Raw genomic sequence first — 19856 nt, 5'->3', positions numbered from 1 at the left:
TATAATTCTTTTATAATTTACTAACACCTATTAACATTAAATTAAAGTCAGATCAAGTCGTTAACGGTTAACCACTAATTTTTTTTTTATTACATTTCAATCACATGATTGTTTATGTTTTTAAGTTTAGTAAATCATTTTTTGAGTTCAAGTTTCTTATTCTTAAACAGCCGGATGCTAGCCCGGACCTCTGCCGAAAGTTGTTAAAAGTCGCCAACCGTTATTTGTCGTCGCGCTTATTTTCTATACAAGCCAAACATCAAAAAAATATTTTATATCCAAAAAGAATGAAACCTAAATTGGAAGAATTTTTTTGGATCCCATCTTCAAAGGTGCAATGGCATAAACACATGCCGAAATATTGATTGTTTATACAAAATAATTTTCAAACGGGAGAGGAGACTAATATGTAAAATTCCAAAGTACTTTTAGGTCACATGGGTGGTTGTCCTAGGGTTCCAATAACCTTTTGGGTAAACACAGAGGAAAGAATGATGCTCACAGATCACATGGTGGTTACTGGTTAGAGTTTACACTCATATTTTAAGAGGAAGTGGCAATCAAACTCAAGTCTTGCATGCCCATCGTACCATGAAAGACATCAACAAGAATAGTCAATTCTAGGAATCATATGTCATCGTGACAGGAATTGGTGATTCTCGATCTCCTCCAAGAAAAACAAAATAATAATTATAATAATGGACTACCAAATATACTTTTTCTTCCTATATTATTATACTAGTATTTGAGCTTGCATTTTGTTGTAATCAACCAGAGAACAGCCTGTTATACCGATTAAAATACAAGTTTCATAAGTAATACATTAATCAAAGTACAGAAAAATAATGGTTTTTTTTTTTTTTTTTTTTCGTGAATATTGTTTTCTAAAAAATAAAAAAACATTTTTCATTGGTCCCTCGTGTTTTTTTAGAAAACAATATCCATATAAGATCAAGAGAACGTCAGGAGAAACCATAACATTTCTCTTATTCTATAGCTACTTAGAGCATGTTTAAGACTATGTTTCATAAATAATGCTTTTAAGTCAAAAACGCTTGGGCAAAAGCTTTAAAAAGTGTGTTTTTGTCATTTTTAGGTTTTTTGTACCATTAAAAGCGCTTTTAATTTTTTTTACCAAATCAGTACTTTTTTTTAAAACAAACTTTTTGAGTGTTAAACGCACTTTTAAGCCCCTCAAATGCACACCCAAACAGGCCTTTGGCGGTGAATTGATGGTGATTTACAACAATTTGGGCAATTAATATGAGAGACACTATATAGGTCTCGCCTACCAAATAAATTTTGAGATATTCGATTACCTATCTGAACAGGTGAATTCCATATAAACACAAAAACATTTATCAAAAATTGAATAATTAACTTATACCCCATTGAGCGGACGGGATCTTTACAATTAATCGTACGAATTATACGTAATTGGAGCAGTCTTACAAATTAAATGAGAATTAAATATATAGGTCTCGCATTTTAGACCGTCTCCTTTTATTAGAATAAAAATTATATATCATTCATATGATTATGCGCACATCATGCACAATTATTGATACATTTATCTGGAAAGAAAAGTGTGTTAATAATTGTATATTGATTAAGTAGAACACAAGTACAGATCGAACAGCTCATTTCTATATGTTTTACTCTCTCTCTCTGCTTATCTCAAGAATAGATCATGAATGTTTATAAGTTGGTGCAAAATTCTTTGATCATGATCACATGATTGTGATGCATTTGCCAGATGGGAATTCTACATATATATCTATATATATGATCATTTGTTCATGTAATTTTAGTTTGGGGTTGGTTTTGTTTTCTACCTGTCTGCCTCAGTGGCTCAGTGCCTTGTTGTCTTAATTTGCTTCTGGTCTTTTTTTATTTGGTTTGGTGTTGTTAAAATCTTCTATTGGTTTGGCGTGGAGGATAACGTGAAATTATTTTATTTTATTTTTTAATTGTTGGTAGTTTGTGCTAACAATGACAGTTCCTACTATTGAATTCCAAAAAAAAACTAAAATGGGTCGAAAAGATGAGAGAATTGAGGTTGTTTTTGTTCTTTTGCTTTTGTTCTTGTTTTATATATATATATAGTTTTCTATTCTTAAAAACCATTTAAAAAAAAAAAAAAAAAACTATTGTTTACATGAAAAACATAAAGAGGGGGTGGCCTATCAACCCCACAACTTATGGGGATGGTTTGACCACTTTTCAACCAGCCAAGCCACTCCCTTAGAGCATTTTCAATGGATAAGCCAAATTTTTATGCAAAATAATTCTTCAAAACTCATTTTATCTAGTTTAGCTAATGAATTTTTAAATGCCTCATATATATATATATATATATATATATATATATATAAAGGTTGTATTTAATTGCTTGTGGAGGAGAGAGAGAGCCTTAAACTATAGAGAAAGAGAGAAATTTGGTCTACAAGTTGGGCCAAAGTTGTGGTTGTTTGTATCACACCTCTTTTCCTAAAGAGTAATGCTAAGTACCATCTTTTATCTTCCTAAAGTCTTCCTAAAGCTTATGTGGCTTTTAAAATTACCATTAAATTTTAGATGAATTATACTTGAATTTTGATATAATGGTGATTTTGAAAGTCACATCAGCTTTATGAGGATTTTAGGAGGATAAAAAGATGATATCTAGCATTACTCTTTCCTAAATATCCTATTTTTCAACTTTTGGAAAAAAAGAGATGTGGAGAGAGAAAGAGTTGGAGAAAATTTTGGAAAAAGAAAAATGTGGAAGAGAAATAGCACGAGAAAATTTTGGGAAAAGAGAAAACATGTGAGAGAAACAATAAAAAAAAATGAAATGACACTTAAGAAAAGTGCCGCTACATGTAACATTTTTTTGGCTAATCTAATAAAATATCTATTTTGCATTTTTTTTTTGCTAATTTAATGTGAGATTTTTTACAAATCTGATTAGCCATTTTAGATAAAAGTACAACTTGATTTCTCCATTTGGAAATGCTCTTATGGCTATGATTTGGCTACTCTTTATATTTTCATTTTTTTTTTATATAAAATAATTTTTAAGGACATTACTATTCTAAACTCATTCATCATCTTCTCAGAAACTTCATTGATTACAACTTCTCAAAGAACATCATAAACGTGCACGCTTTGTTTAAGTTGTTTATCTTAATTACATGCTGACAAGTAAAATTCTCAAACAAATCATATCTACCTTTTTTTTTTGGTACGTTGTCTGATTTATTTTGGTGTAACTTCTCAGCCTCAGCCTGACTTTTTTGTGCGACATGATTACATGAACCTGTACATGTGGTCGTGTCTTGTACAAGAAGGATCCTCAAAACTCGGATATATATGATTTTATTTGGGCACGTCCGTGTGGTTTCTTAAATATAATAGTTTCACCATAAAATAAGCAAATGTAAAATATTCAACGTATGAGAGAGTTGGAATATGTGAAATTAAAATCTTAAAAACCAGACTAAAATTACTAAAAATCTCTATTTATACATTGATCCGTTTCTAATGAGTAGCTCAATCGGCTGAGTAATATTATTATTGGCCTTATGATTGATTATTATTGAATTTTGATCAAATGATAATTTTAAAAGCTACCTAATTCTTAAAGTGACGCAAGAGGAACACAAGAATGACTTCTAAAATTAATCTAATCGGCTAAAGACTACGCATTATAAAACGGAGATCACTAATTCAAATTTACTTATTTTTTTATTTTTATTTTTTATTTTATAGGAACATGTAAAAAAAAAAAAAATGATCACAACCGTAATATCCAAACTCATAAAACAACAATATTCGGACAAGTGTTAAAATCTATATCCAATAGAAATAGACATAGTGGTCACATAGTCACAGCTGCAATAATCCAAACCCACATTCCCCAATGGACCACACAGACCATGAAACACATCCAACGGTCCAAAAATACAGAGAACGACGTACTCCCTTGAATCACACCCGCATTACTCCCCAGCATCACTACTCCGTCCTATGTCCAAAACTACTTTTTTCCGTTCTCGCCACAGGAAATGTCACACCGTCAAATCATCCAAAATCTCATGCCACACCCCCTTCACTCCTTCGCTCCTCTCCCTCTGACGCCGCCACTGCAATTCGGTAACTAAATAGTTAAAAAAATTAAGAAAAAAAAAAAAAAAAACAGAGAGTAAAAGCAGTGACGCCATTCCCATTTCTAAAGCCTCAGTTTTATAAAGAGTCCAACTCTACTTTTCTTCCCTTTGGTTTTCTGACACTTTCTCGTTTGCCGATGGGCGCGAAAGGGAACGATTTTAGGGTGGTTAATTGATTGGGCTTTTTTTTTTGGATGATATGGCTGCCGATAACGACGTCGTTGGTCAGACTTTCCGGGCGCTGGTGGACGGCGCGGACCGGAAGTTTGCTCGGGTACGGGACGTGCCTGCGTACGGACGCGTGACGAGCCACCACTACTTCCAGAAGGTGTTCAAGGCGTACACGCGCCTCTGGAAGTTCCAGCAGGAGCACCGGGCGGAGTTGGTGAGGTCAGGGCTCAACCGCTGGGAAATCGGCGAGATCGCTAGCCGGATCGGCCAGCTCTACTTCGGCCAGTACATGCGGACCAGCGAGGCCAGGTTCCTGGTCGAGGCGTACGTTTTCTACGAGGCGATTCTCAACAGGAGGTATTTCGAGGGATCCAAAGGCGCCGGGAAGGATCTCGGGGTGAGGTTCAAGGAATTGAGGTTCTACGCGAGGTTCTTGCTAGTCTCGGTGATCTTGAACCGGACCGAGATGGTGAAGGCTCTCGTCGACCGGTTCAAGGCTCTGGTTGATGATAGTAAAGCTGCTTTTCGGGTAATTTTTTTTCGTTTCTATTAGCTCTACGAGGAAAAATTGTGAATATTTGGAGCTTAACTATGAAGGATTCGGTTTTATTTACTCGCATGAGGCTTTGTTTGGTTGCTGAGAAAATTTAGGAAAAAAACATGGGAATTATTCGAGTTCCCTCGCTGTCTAATTTCTACTATCAAAATTTTGGACTTAATATAGCGATAATCGTGCAAGGCATGCCACGTTTTATTGATTTCTTTTCCATTTCCCTTTGTTAATTAAGATGGTGCAAGAAATGTATGGTTTGAAGTTTTCCTTTTCTTTTCCTCTTTTCGCAACAACCAAACAATGCCTTAGGAGCACGAAGGAGGCTTAATATTTTAATTCCCAGAGAAGGAGATCGATTTGAATGTGAAAGGATGTTTTTAGAAATTGTTTAAATAATATAAGTTATTTTATCCAAATCTTCGAGGTTTTTCTTTCCGGTAGAACTTTAGATTCGGATAGAGGTACCACGATGTTATTTGAATTGATAGAAGATCAGGATTTATACAATCTGGGAGTGTTGAGAGACAGTAGATTTAGCATGCTCAGTTTGTGATTTACTTTCTGAAGGTGTATTTCCAATAAATATTCCATTTCATAATGACTAAATTCTGAGCTGTAAAGTAGTGCTTTAGTTGAAGCAAGGTGGTAAATGAGGTTCTGGATAAAGATCAGAGATTCCAGAAAACGGTCAGTCCAACGGTGTGAAACTAATGTTTATGTACAAATGAAATAAAAAAGGTCTTAAATCGTTCATCATGTCTGTGTGTGCCACCAATTTGTCAGTCCTTTTGGTGATACGAAAACAATTGGTCAAATGCTATTGTATGAAAAATTAAGAGTTGGAATGGAAAATTTATAATCTTTAAGACTTAAAACCTGAAAGGCCAAAACATTCTTTGGGCTTATGGGTTCTATTGGTTCTTTTTGTCTGTCTTTTTCTTCTTTAAAGAGCAATGGAGCACCAACATCATGTCTAATCCAGGACTGCTTAATTGGTCGGACTGATTCACTTAGTATCTATGTACTTTAACTGATCATTTACTTGGCCCAACATTTGGGCTTAGAATTTTGTGAAGTGAGATCTTGAGTGCTATCTCAATGTTGTGCTCCATGAGTCACTCTAAATTGAAAATTTAATAATTAGGGGAAAATATAACTGTTTAATATTTGCTCATCTTACTAAATACCATATACCTTCTTAGTAACTTATTGACAGACCTTCATAAATCGAGCTATTAGAATTTATTTTTTTGAAAATAATCAAAACTTTGATGGTGTAAAATATGCTATTTGGATACATGCCAATTGAGGGATTTATCAATTATGAATTAAGAGGATCAGTTTAAAATGTGTTCTTTATGAATGTACATCTCTCGGCAGGTTATTTACATGATTATTTGCATGGATATCATTGCCTTAAATTTGACTGTTTAACATTCATTATAATTTTGCTCTCTCTAATAAGCCATTAACTTATACTACTTTCAGTGGTAAACTGACATGATTTAGGACATCTATACCATCTCTTGTCAGGAAACTAACTTTAAAGAATGGAGGCAAGTGGTGCAAGAAATTGTCCGCTTTATGAAAGTTGATACAGCCTTTATGAATGTCAGGCCTTTGCGTTATTGTTCTGTGTTTGATTCCCATCAAGCTTCTCTTCCATATGTGGCTCGGTTCCATGCAAAGAAGGTTCTAAAGTTTCAAGATGCACTGCTGACAAGCTATCACCGGAATGAGGTTAGTTTTTATGCTTTAAATGGCTTGTTCGTGAGTTAAGATCATCTGGAGTACAAGAATCATTAATGAATGAACCCCTGCATAGAATTTTTACAAAGGTTTTTGTACTGTCACTTTCAGGTAAAATTTGCAGAATTTACTTTGGACACTTTTAGAATGCTGCAATGTTTAGAATGGGAGCCAAGTGGATCTTTCTACCAAAAACGGCTAGTTGAATCAAATGGGAATGGCACTTCAATCGATCATTCTGGAGCTTCTGGACTGATAGATATAAATTTGGCTGCAGACATGACTGATCCAACCTTACCTCCTAATCCAAGGAAAGCTATTCTCTACCGTCCATCAGTAACACATTTGCTAGCGGTGAGTTCTAAAGTTATTACTTGTTTATTCTGTGGCCTATGTGGTTGCATTTATAGTCTCTTTTAGTTGCTAAGTTAATCTGGATATCATATCTTTCCATGGAAGAAGAATGCATGTGATTATACCTATCAAAAAAAAGAAGAAGAATGTATGTGATTATATAATTTCCTTTTATTTTTTTCCATGATAAATTGATAACATGATTTCACCCTCAACTTGAGGCATAAATTAAAGACGGTGTGCCCTTAAACACAACGTTTGCCTTTGTGTTTTATTTTTCGTTGTTTCTTTGTGTTTGTATTCATCCAAAAAAAAAAATCATGGCTTTGTAATTAGTGGGGCTGACTTTTAACTTCATGGTGCATGGGCAGGTTATGGCTACAATTTGTGAGGAGCTCCCTCCAGATAGTGTTATGCTAGTATATCTATCAGCGTCAGGTTTATATCACTCCTATATTGCCTGAATAGTAATTAACTGAACAGCTCTTGTCATCCTAGATTATTGACCCTAGTGATTAAACATGCAGGGAAGGCTGGTCATAGTCATGTTACTCAGATGGAAACCCTTGGAGTATCACGGAAATCTTCAAAAAACAAAATCACTTCTCAGTACTCACAGGAGCGGAAGAGCTCTATGCCTGAATTGGGTACTAATCATAAGGGAGAGTCAAGTAGCTATGATGATGGTTATCTGTGGTTTGGTTCAAGAGGAAATGGTGGTAGGCATCAATATTGAAACCATGCTCTGTCCTGTTCTTATTAAGAGCATTTGTGCACAGATACTTGTTTATTTAAGTATTATTTAGTTTCTATGCCATTTATAATCTGAAGAAGTCCCCATACCATCTGCATAACATATCTTCTTTTTGGATTTTTCAGGTTCAAACAACCTCTACCCTGGTGATATAATTCCTTTTACCCGTAGGCCTCTTTTCTTGATAATTGATAGTGACAACAGCCATGCATTCAAGGCAGGTTTGTCAAAACTTGCGTATGACCTACTGGGTTACATGCTTTATTCAAGAGCAGTGTATAGCTTCTAATCATATTTTACTGCTTTAAAGACACGATGATGTTTTGTGGTTATTGTCATGTGTACAATAGATATGTAATACAGTAATAGTGGAGTAAGTTTTGACACAGTAATGGAATTTGGATATTAAGTAAAGGAAAGTCTGCTGGGTTCATATGTTTAACTTCCCCCCTCCCTCTCCTGGTTATAAACCCCACCAAGATATCGGTGTAAATTTTTGCTGCCTTAATCCAATCAATGTCCAAATAAATGTAACATATTTTAGGAAATGTTGTTGAAGGAGGTTCTTGATATAACTACATCAATGACATTGTAGAACACATTTCACTTGAGGTTGTGTTTGGGGATAAACTTTAAGGAAAAAGAAATTCCAACGCCGCTTGAGTGTCTGTACTGTTTAATTCACTTACAAACCATATCTTCAAGTATTACATTATTTAGCCCTAAATTCATTATGTGAAAAAGATTAATTGTAACAAGGCAGGTGTTTTAAGGCGTCTTTGGCCCTTTTGATGATATTAGAATCAAGCTGTACCCGATATGTGGTGTTCTTCCATGACAAGATTTACCGAGTGCATGATTGCATTTGATTCTCATTTCTCTGTCAAGTGGCTTACATATGAATGATGAATGATTTTCAGGTTTTACATGGTGCGGAGAGGGGAGAGCCTGCTACTCTACTTCTTTCACCTCTACGGCCAGCATTCAAGAACCCATCTAATGTTGATATATTAACGAATGGAAGTCAGTTTACATTTTTCTTGACTGCTCCTCTACCAGCATTTTGCCAAATGGTTGGCCTCTCCCCTTCTGATACTGATGCAGTAAGTAAATTGCTAGACCTTTTTAAATTCTTGAAGTTCATTATATTCTAGTTGTTCCAATGTGTTCATGAGGTTATATTTTTAGGATGTTTACAATGATGCCGAGAACATACTCTCGACTGCCTTCTCTGAGTGGGAAGTCATACTCTGTACACCAACTAGCATGGATATAGTTTGGGCACAAGTGTTAAAAGATCCATTTATTAGGCGGCTTATTCTAAGGTATTTTTGTCTTTCATTTTAAGCAGAGTAGCACTTTGCTCTGTTAATTGTCTTTTATGCTTAAATATTGGTTCAATTGGTCATACAACCGGACCAAACTGAACTTTAGCTTATATATATATTTTACAAAATTTTCCATAATGAAAAGAAAAACAATGACAGATGTCTTCGAGCTTGAATCATTTTTATTTTTTATTTTATTTTTTAAGTTAACTTAGTGAATAGTTATATGATGTTGGTTCTCTCCAGATTCATATTCTGCAGATCCGTGCTTTCCCTATTCTGCCCTTCAGAAGATAGTGATCAATATCTGCCTGTTTGCCTACCTCATCTACCTAGTTCCGTCTCTCCGAATTCTGACGTTGTGCGTTCTTCTGTCCTCCGGCTTGCAAAGCACTTCAGAGTTGCTGACTGTTTCCACTTCAATGACACATAACTAGGACCAGAAATGTTAAAGCAAGCTTGTAAATTACATCGGCCGGTATTAGGTTCATCAATTTAATGGGGCAGTGAGTATTAGAATCATACCAGGGGCTTTTCAGGGTACTTTAGGAGGAATATAATTGATCAATGGGGGGTGGTGGCTTCTTCAGCTGGCAATTTAAAGAGTATATGTTCGAGTGTGGTTGCTTCTACTGGTTTTATTGTCTACTTGCAACCCCGTTGCTTCGTCAGTCCGTATGCTGAATTTGTATGGTGGTTCGGTGTTCAGGGCAGATGGGTGTTTGATGATTTGTAGGGTGTGTGTGAGCATTGCAAGTTAATTGTTACAGGATTTCAATTTAGTGCTAATTGTTTATACCACTGTAAAAGAAAATCAGGTAGTCAAATGGTATAATTTTACCCTTTTTCAGAGGAATTGTTACAAATATTCTTGGAGAACTTGCTCATAAAAAGCATGTTAACGTTTCTAGAAATGTATGGATGCCTTGAAAATTAGCTTCTTCAGAATTTGACCTTCTTTTGTGTCCTATTTTATGGGCTTGGCATTCATCTTTTTCACTTCTTGATTTAGTGAGCTGGATTACTCCTTTATTGAAATATTTTAACCGGAGAACAACTTGTCTACAGAGGGAGTAGAATAGGTAAGAGATCATGCACAAGCAAGATTGCAGAAAGCATTCATTTGGGCTCCCTTTATTACCCCATCTATTCCCCTATGTGAATGGGGACACGGAATTTAACTTTGATAAACATATAAATCTTCACAAAAGAAGTTTTGAACTCTTTTTGTTTTCTCCCTTCGGTAGAAAAGTTTTATAAACAAAATGTTTTGGATCAAAGATAACACCCTCCCTCCCCTAAATACTATTCACCTCCTTTAAAAAAAAGAAAAAATCAATGTAAAAGTATTCTCATTTTTTTATATCACATTACTCAATTTTTATATCAGATCATTTTATTTTTTACTATTTTACTATTATTTAAATATAAAAATAATTACAACGTAAAAACATTCTCACTTTTTATATCACATCATTCAATTTTTATATTAGATCATTTTACTTTTTATTATTATTTAAATATAAAAATAATTACAAAATAAAATTTTTTCAGTTTTCAATACAATTTTTTTACTTTTCTATGTCAATCATTACTCTAATTTTTGTTTCACCAACAAATGAATAGTATTTGAGCATGGTATAGTGTTTACCAAACAATGCCCGAAAGTCGGAACATCAATGCCATCAACACCACTACACCAGTAGCCGCCTTAAAAAAAAAAAAATCTTAAGTTAAGCCGGATTTATTTCAAATTGAATTGGAGTAATTTTTTTAATATAATTCATAAGATTTAAATGAGAATAACATTTTTTAAAAAATATAAAATCTTCAGTTTGTTAAATCATTAGAGGAACAAAAAAGATTTTTTTTTTTCTTTGTTATTGTTAATCACAATTTTCTAAAAAAATAATATCAAAATATTCTAATTTTTTATTTATTTTTTATATCCTATTATTCACTTTTTAATGTGAATAAGCTTTGCCCAACAAAGAAATTCCTTGTCCAAAATCCAAATGGTCAAAGGCTGCTCATGAACTTAAGCTTAACTGACAAGACGTTAAGAACAAAATGACAACACGCTGCTACTTCCATACTATGCCGCCTGAAGGGCCGTTTCCCATTCCAGCTTCCGAAGTGCATTGGGAGAAGATGCGCGTATCACTCACACGATATATATACACCCCAGCCTCAAGCCTTTCCCAAATTTTAGTTCGTGGAAAGAGAAACAGAGACAGAATCTACGAGAGGTATGTGATGTGAGATTTTATTGGATTTTTCTTGTTTGATGTGGTTGATTCCCTTTAGACAGAGACAGAATCTCCTGGTGTTTTGTCGCAGATGGAGCGGAAGAAGCAAACTGCTCACAAGTCCACTGGAGGAATGATAACATTTATACGAGAGCAGAGGAGTTGGATAGAAAAGCACAAACCTTGGTACCAAGTTGCCAGGAGCCTTGAAAGATCTTGATGATCTCAAGGAGCTGTGTCGGTTGAGCTGGTCTTCCTTCTCCTGAGACCAAGTTTCATTTGACAAATTAAGGATCCAAGACGTCTCCCCCCGCCCATGATTTTGTGTCTTTTTCTACTTTTTCTGCGTCTTTTGGTGTACATGCAGTAATTGTTGGGGACCCTGTCTTTTGTATGAAATGAAACACTTTCGATTGTCGATCAAACATTTTCCCTGCCCTTTTTGACTTCTTTATCTTGTGTATTGTCTTTATTAGATTTTTGACTCCATGTCCCGCACACCCATCTGGAATATATATATATATATTTTGTGAGTTGGATATATCATATATGGTTACCTTAAAATATGGTTTTGCTCTAGCCATCCCTGAACAAGATCGAGCTTTCTTTCTTTGGCTTGTTTTTCATAAAGCACTTTCTACTGGTGACCCATTGTTGGGTTGGGGCTATAATGGTGATACTTGTTGCTCCTTTTGCTGTGATTGTGTTGACACTGTTCGTAGGCATATTTTCTTTCGTTGGGGCTTTGGACCCTGGGATTGCAGGCTAATAATTAAGCAATATTGATTACATTCAATCAAAATAGCTGGGTTTCATCTCATATTTTTCCAAAAAAGTTCAAAAATATTTTTTAAAATTTTCACTACTTTTTAAGCTCCGTAATGTAATTCCAAACAAACCTTTAGTGCTCATCTGTGGAAGAGTATGATTCGGGCGGAACCTGAGTTTTAGTGCAGCTGTATATCTTCTTTGGTTGCTGAGAAATGCTAAGCTGCTTCCTGGCGTTTCTAGCTGATTGTTAGAGGGCAATGGAATTTCATTCATAAAAGAAGACTGTTCATGAGGCTATGTTCCTCTTCAGTGGCCTAGCCTTCCACAACTATAGCAGTAGTTCGAGATCTACTTGGTACTTATTTTGGATCTACAATGTGGGTTTGTTCCCTCAAGTAACATTGAATCCCAGAATCAAAGGATTTTTTTTTTTATGACAATCCCAGAGTTTGGGGCTTGTTTGAGAACTACATTTTTCCCAACTCAACTCAACTCAACTCCCTTTTCTGAATTAATATTTGAGTGATGTTTGAACCCAACTTAACGCTTTCCATTTCTAGGCCGTTTTTAGTGGGCCGATCATTTTGGCCCATTGTGAGAGGGTGGGGCATTTTTTCCCCCACCTTTCAATGCACCCGCAGTTACCCACGTGGTGCATATAAAAAATAGTAGTTCTATTTAGTAATATGTTTTTGGTATATAATTGAAATGATTTAATAATAAAAATTAATTTTTGATCTTTTTAAAAGTATTGATTTTCATTATCATATCATTACCTTATATAATAATTGTATAATAATATAATAAATAATATTACGTTTATGTTGTACCACCAACTTATTTTATCGTGGCCTTTCATGGTGTAATTCATTTCATGGTGTAAATCAAATTATGTAAGGGATATCATACCTAATTCACTCTTAAGAGATCAATTTTAATTAAAAAAGATATTTTAAAAGTGAATTTAGTATTACGTTAACCACGTATGCTTGAAGAATACTAAAAGAAAGCAAAACAACATTTCTCAAAATATTTAAATGTTTCGTAATTAATTTGCATTTTTTTTTTTTTTTTACATTAACACCTATTTATAGATCATATAATTTTCACATATATTTAAAAATTACACGTGACTCTAATGATAGAGGTCACATATTTTGTTATTTTGTTAATTTTACTAAAGATAGTGAATTTAATTTAAAAAAAAAAAAAAAAACACGTGTCCCAAATTAAATGTCATGTTAACTTCCGTGCAACGATACACAAACTTCATAATCGAAACAGGATCATTTCCAGTTTATTTGAATCGGAGAAGATCTTAATTCTTTATAATCACTTTGTAGCAAATTTTTGCTTTAATTACTATAGAACCAAAATAACATACAGAACGAGAAAAAGTTCGAGAGAAAATATGGGCCAAATATTAAAACCAAGCGTCGACAAAAGATGTCATAGCAAGGATATCGAGAGCCCAAACTCCAAATTGTATTTGTGATGTTTCAATGGAGCGTTTAACTTCATCTATCTGATGGTTGATGGAACTTTCTTAAGTTCTATTTTCTGTTTGATTTGAATGAGAAGTCCTGATAATTATTTTCAAAAAAAAAAAAAAAACTTTAGCCAACAGAAATCTAAGATTTAGGCGTCACCACCCAAAACCTCATCCTCGCCGTCCACTTCAGTCGTGAAAACAAAACTCATCCGCCGTCTGATCTCTTACAAAGAAAACACACAGATAGTGAATTATATTCGTCTGATCCCGACTCCACGCTACATATATAACTCAACCATTTCTCTACACCTCTCCACACTCTTATACTACATCAATACAATGTAGTCTCTTGTGTGTTTATGCTTCTGCTCTCTTCCGCTTATCTCTTCTCTCCATTATTCTAATATGGTATCAGAGCCATTTTCATATAGCCTCCAATAAATGTCTTTGACGTTTTTCGGCGCTCTTTTCGGTGACCTCCCAACTCCGGTCGTCAGCGCGCTGTCAAGCGGTTTTTCGCTCACAATCCGGCGCTCCCTCTGGCTACCTCCCAAATCAGGTCGTCGGCGCGCCGCCAAGCGGTTTTCAGCTCACATTCCGACGCTCCCTCTGGCAGCCTCCCCAATCAGGTCGTTGGCGCGCTGCCAAGCGGTTTTTTGCTCAAAATCTCTTCCACTCCTTTAGATCTACAGACCCTCCGAGCTCCTCCACTCTCCTCCTGCAGTTTCTGCTCGAGCCAATCGCGCCGCCACCGTGACCCCTCTCGCCTAAATAACCACAAAAAATGGTGTCTCGGCCCCAGATTGGTAGATCTGTGCAATTTCAGCCCATTTCGGCATTGCACGCGCCTCCCACAGAAATTGCCTCTGCCAGCCACTAACCACAAGCGCCGCCTCTACCCTTGCTAGAGCAACACGCTCCACTGCTGACGATAGATCAGACGCCTCCAAGTCCAGATTCGAAAATATCTAGAGCGTCCAAGCTTCCATGTGCCGCCACGTGCACCCAGAAGGTTTTGCCCATCAATCAACTCGCCTCCATGCGCGGCTGCCGCTCCGCCACTTGCCTCCACCTATGTCGGATCATCGTGGCTTTCACTCGATTCGGTAGATTCGTTGCCGATTATCTTAAATCCGTCGAGATCACTGCCATTGGAGCCCGTACGTGCCGCCACGCTCCGACCAACAGGTCTGTGCGTGGGCCACACTCGCCCACGCCCTTCACGCGCTAGGAACTCTATTGGCGCGTGAGATGCACAGGCGGCGAGTAGCCGCTAGCCTCTGGCGCGTGCACCACACGCGCCAGGCGCTTCTCTTCCCCTTATCAGCTACCACGTGTCCTCCTAAGAGCCCACCATGTCAGCCCTAGTCTCTTTGCCATGTGTCAGCTCCAGAAAATATATATATATATATATATATATATATATATATATATATATATATATATATATATATATATATATATATATATATATATTTATTATTTTTTTTCAACCCGATCCAACGGGTTCGAACCGAATCATCTAGTTCGAGTCAGACCTTTCTCAATCGGTCCATGGGTTTTTGGGCTTTTTGGCCCAATTCAATCCGGCCCACTCTTCAACCCGACCCACCAAGTCTCAAATCCAGTTTGGCCCACTGGGTTTCCGCATCCGACTCGATCCACAACCGGTTCCAACCGGGTCATTGGGCTCAAATCGGATCTCCCCAACCTGGTCCAATACCGGTTCCTAAACCAAGTCACCGAGTCAAGCTCTCCAAACTGGTTCAAATTTGTCAGCTCGATTCATCGGGTTTGACCCGGTTCTTATAATTTCGAGTCAGACCATATATTGGTCCATGGGTTTTGGCCAATGGTTCGAACCGAATCATCTAGTTCGAGTTAGACCTTTCTCAATCGGTCCATGGGTTTTTGGGCTTTTTGGCCCAATTCAATCCGGCCCACTCTTCAACCCGACCCACCAAGTCTCAAATCCAGTTTGGCCCACTAGGTTTCCGCATCCGACTCGATCCAAAACAGGTTCCAACCGGGTCATTGGGCTCAAATCGGATCTCCCCAACCCGGTCCAATACCAGTTCCTAAACCAGGTCACCGAGTCAAGCTCTCCAAACTGGTTCAAATTTGTCAACTCGATTCATCGGGTTTGACTCGGTTCTTATAATTTCGGGTCAGACCATATATTGGTCCATGGGTTTTGGCCTAAAATGTTGGCCAAATTAAACCGGCCCAATAGACTCAAGTCTCATCCAAGCTCAAGCCCAAATTTTGGAATCCAACCCAATGGATCTAAGGCTTCAGCCCAACCAGCAGCCACCTTCAGCCACCAGCTGCTGCTACTAGCCACCATCCACCGCCAATGGCTGCCAAACTCCGGCCACCTCTAGTGCTTTTCCGGCGGACCTCCAAGAAAAATATATATTTTTCTCTTCTTTTTCTCAAACTCAATTGCTTGAGTTTTAGAGGGTATATTTGGAGTATTTGAGAAATCACCCAGATCCAGGATTTTCAACCTAACCGGTTAGAACTGGGTTCTACCACCTTATGCTCTGCCGCCAGTTGCCGTCCTCCGCCTCCAGCGGCCCAACTCCGGCGACTTTTTTGGTGACCAAAAAAAAATCATGTATTTTTTTTTTAATGTATTTATTTCCCAGTATTTTGCCCAACCTCAATATATAAATACATTGAGTTTGAGGGGGGATGTTAATGTATATGGGACTTTAGTCCCACATTGCTTAGGTGAGGGAGCCTTACTCCCTCTAGCCTCCTATATGAGGAGGCCTCTTGTAACCATTTCTCTACACCTCTCCACACTCTTATACTACATCAATACAATGTAGTCTTTTGTGTGTTTATGCTTCCGCTCTCTTCCGCCACCTTTATGGAGGGCTACCGTGCTGGGTTTGACAAGTTCAAGAGGATCCTTAAAGAGAATCACCCAGAGATTGATGTCTCCAATTTTGAGGTACATGACTTTCCCATGCCGCCCGAAGCCTTGAAATATCTTCCGTCTGCAAACCAAGTTTCATGTGACTCGCCGGCCATCTCCCCCCAGCCATGATTTTGTTCTTCTGTACTTATTTTGCGTCTTTTGTATGAAATGAAACACTTTCCTGCCCATTTCTGAGTTCTTTACTTGTATGATATTTTATTAGATTTTTTACTCCCACATATGCTAATGTGTAATTATGGGTTTAAAACCATATTTTGTCGGCGGTTTGAGTTAGATGTTAATTTGTTTAGGGCAAAGTCCAAAAGTTGTTCTTGGTGTTTTGAAGAGCATGTATGTTGCCAAAAAAATTCATTCGATTCTTGGTGGGAGATGGTTATGGGCCCAATAAAAAAACTTTGAGCCTAAAAAAAGGCCATGCAAAAGGTTATGAGCTAGCCGTGAAGGACCAACTTGTGGCCATTTGTAGTGGGCCGATCATTTTGGCCCATGGTAAGCGGATGGGAGGCCTTAATTTCCCCACTTTACATTGCACCCGTGGTTAATTGTCTGATGCTTATTAAGAGTAATTCTACTCTGGACCCGCTCGGGACTTGACCGGTGGGGTCCCATGCTGGTCCTAATCATGTCCCAGGCAAGTCCCGGTGCAGTCTCTGGCTGGTCCCGGTCATGTCCCGGGCAGGTCTTTGTCATGTCCTGGACGGGTCCCAGGTATATCTCAAGCGGGTCCTGATCAATTCTAGGGTGGATCCAGGTCAAGTCCCGAGCGGGTTTCAGCGGGGTCCCGAGACCTACCCATAAATTTAGAGTTTAATATGATTTAATCAAAATATATATAAAATTGTGATTTTCCGTACGCGCTAAACAGCGTAAATTGTTTTTCAGGAAATTATTTTCTATTAAAAATATTTTTCGACAAAAACAATTTTTCGGAGCCTAAATAATATTTTTCATCGTAAAAACGTAATGTGCTTGAATATTATTTTCTTCCTTTGTGTCTTATTTTCAACGGCTCTGGTCCCAAAGAATAAGATCCCTAAGGGTTTGTTTGAGATTGCATTTCATGGGCTTAAAAGTGTTTTTAACACTAAAAAAATCCGTTTGAAAAAAAAAAAAAAAAAAAAAAAAAAAAAAAAAAAAAACTTTTGGTAAAAAAATTAAAAGCGCTTTTAATGGTCCAAAAAACCTAAAAATTGCCAAAAATTACTTTTGGCAAAAGCTTAAAAATGAAGCTTTTACCCAAAAACTTTTTTTAACTTAAAAACTTTATTTCTCAAACGCAATCCCGAACAGACTCTAAATAGTATTTTTCATCATAAGTCTATGAGATAAGGTGGGATCTCAAAAAATATCTATGATTCCAAAATAATAAAATTGTAAGCCACATTAAATAATATTTTTCATCGTAAAAAGGCATCCTAAGGTCTCAAAACATAATGTGCTTCTTAGGGCTTCCTTGGGTTTGTATTTGATGAGTTTAAAAGTACTTTTAACACTCAAAAAATTTGTTTGAAGAACAAAAATGTTTGTTTGGTAAAAAAAATTAGAAGCGCTTTTAAGAGTCCAAAAAGCCTAAAAATGACCAAAACGTACTTTTGACAAAAGCTTAAAATAAAGCTTTTACCCAAAAGATCTATTTCTCAAATGCAATATCAAACAAGGTCTTATTTTCAACTGCTTGTGGTCTAAAAAATGAAAGATCCATAAATAGTTTTTTTTTTTTTTTTCATTAGTATTTTTTTTCATCGTTAAGTCTATGACGTAAGGTGTTGGCTTTGTCACCATGTTGTTCTGGTCTCTTAAAATGAAGATTCCTAAGATTGTTTTTTATTTAAAATAAATAATAATAATAACTAATATCTATTAAAGCAGAAGAAGGTTACAAGATAGACACATAAAGAAGAAAAAAGTTACAAGACAAACACATAAAGCTAACAAGCTTAGACAGATTAATCCAATCCAAACAAACTACAAACTCCTCAAAGCAGGCGAAGATAGAAGTCATCTGCGAATACAGTTCGAGAAAACTCTTGTTGTGGCGCAATTTGATGGATACTACCATCGGGAATACGAACAGACCCAAACAAGCATCTAAACAGGCTTTTGAAAAAGCTATGGTGATTTAGATGCACAGTAAGAGCGGAAAAAAGGTTTCAAAAAAAAAACCAAAAATAAAAAGAAAAAAAAAATCACTTCACTTACGAAGAGACTGAAGCATAACCGGATTGGATTAATCTGAAAGCAACAAAACAACGTTTTAGAATATAAACACAACAACGTTACATAACAAAAATACAAAATAAAAAATAGAGTTAAATGCCTAAAAAATAGCAACGTCGGAGTAGTCGGAGACGCAAGGGGCCACAATCCGATGGGGGAACCAGAAGACCAGCGTAGGTGGTAGGTGGTGGATGGAGGTGGAGCGGCTTGAAAAAGCCTTCACTCGCCTGTGCGTGTTGAACATACAAAGGTGCGTGGTGGCCAGATGGGGGAGACGCTGGTGGCAGACGATGGCGGAGACGGCCAGGAACCTAGTGGAGTGGCTTGTGAGCATCTGAGACTTCCTGAAATGAAGAGAACAAAATTTGAAAAAAGCATATCCAAAAATTTCAAGAAGAGTGCGAAACCCAGACTTGGAGCAGCTAACAATGGTAGTGGTCGGAGGTTTTGCGGTGGAGGATGGGGCGTTGCTATTTTTGGGCAGAGATAAAACGCCTAAAGCGTTAGATAAGGCCTTCGAAGAGGCAGGAAGTGTCTCCAAAGAGACGTTTGTGGCCTCTGAAGAGGCAAGAAAAGGAGGGGAGGGAGGAAAAGGGAAATAGAGGGAAAATAGGGGAGGAGGAAACCAGCGGCTTCCTCCTCCAAGGCTACCGAGCAGGGCCGGCTCAATGTATTTTGGTGCCTTAAGCGAAACTTTGAAATTGGGCCTTATTTTTTTTTATTTTTTATTTTTATTAAAAATCATTCTTCTCGCTTTTTGAGATGCAAAATTACTGATTAAGTTTTTATATTCAAGATTTTCTAACATCTTTTTCAATTGATAATATGGCTAATCCATTTAATCTCTCTTGTGACATTGTTGATCCTAGGTAGGATTTTATCAATTTTTATTTTGAAAAATTTCTTTCTGCACAAGCAACTGTAACAGGTATTGTTAATAAAATTTTATAAGCGATACATGCATTTGAAAAAAAAAAAGTCTTTTTATGTATTTTAATATGTCAATTGGAGCACTTTCTTCTATTTGTAAAATTTCTTGTAAAACTTTTAGTTCTGAAAATAAATCTAAACCATCATGATCATGTTTTAGGAAACCTTATAGATTAAGACATTTATT

The 19856-nt window shown here is 36.7% G+C and overlaps 1 protein-coding gene across 1 annotated transcript; it reads left to right on the top strand.

Annotated features, from left to right (window-relative positions):
• Positions 1-4023: 4023 nt before the first annotated feature.
• Positions 4024-10013, top strand: LOC132166390 (signal transducer, putative (DUF3550/UPF0682)). Its single transcript, XM_059577192.2, has 9 exons — positions 4024-4851; positions 6409-6615; positions 6736-6978; positions 7350-7416; positions 7506-7697; positions 7858-7949; positions 8653-8835; positions 8921-9057; positions 9307-10013. Exons 1-9 carry the CDS (start codon positions 4351-4353, stop codon positions 9491-9493), a joined length of 1809 nt encoding a protein of 602 aa, XP_059433175.2. The 5' UTR covers positions 4024-4350; the 3' UTR covers positions 9494-10013.
• Positions 10014-19856: the final 9843 nt, after the last annotated feature.

The sequence above is a fragment of the Corylus avellana genome, chromosome 11, assembly GCF_965113065.1.
Source record: "Corylus avellana chromosome 11, dhCorAvel1.hap1.2, whole genome shotgun sequence".
Classification (NCBI taxonomy): Eukaryota; Viridiplantae; Streptophyta; class Magnoliopsida; order Fagales; family Betulaceae; genus Corylus; species Corylus avellana.
Note: the sequence above shows the minus strand (reverse complement) of the source record. Positions and strands in the feature narration are given on the sequence as shown.

Coding starts and splice junctions, on each gene's coding strand:
- LOC132166390 (XM_059577192.2), top strand. CDS start 4,351: ATGGCTGCCGATAACGACGTCGTTGGTCAGACTTTCCGGGCGCTGGTG. Junction 6,979..7,349: donor CAGTAACACATTTGCTAGCG/GTGAGTTCTAAA, acceptor GTGCATGGGCAG/GTTATGGCTACAATTTGTGA. Junction 9,058..9,306: donor ATTAGGCGGCTTATTCTAAG/GTATTTTTGTCT, acceptor GGTTCTCTCCAG/ATTCATATTCTGCAGATCCG.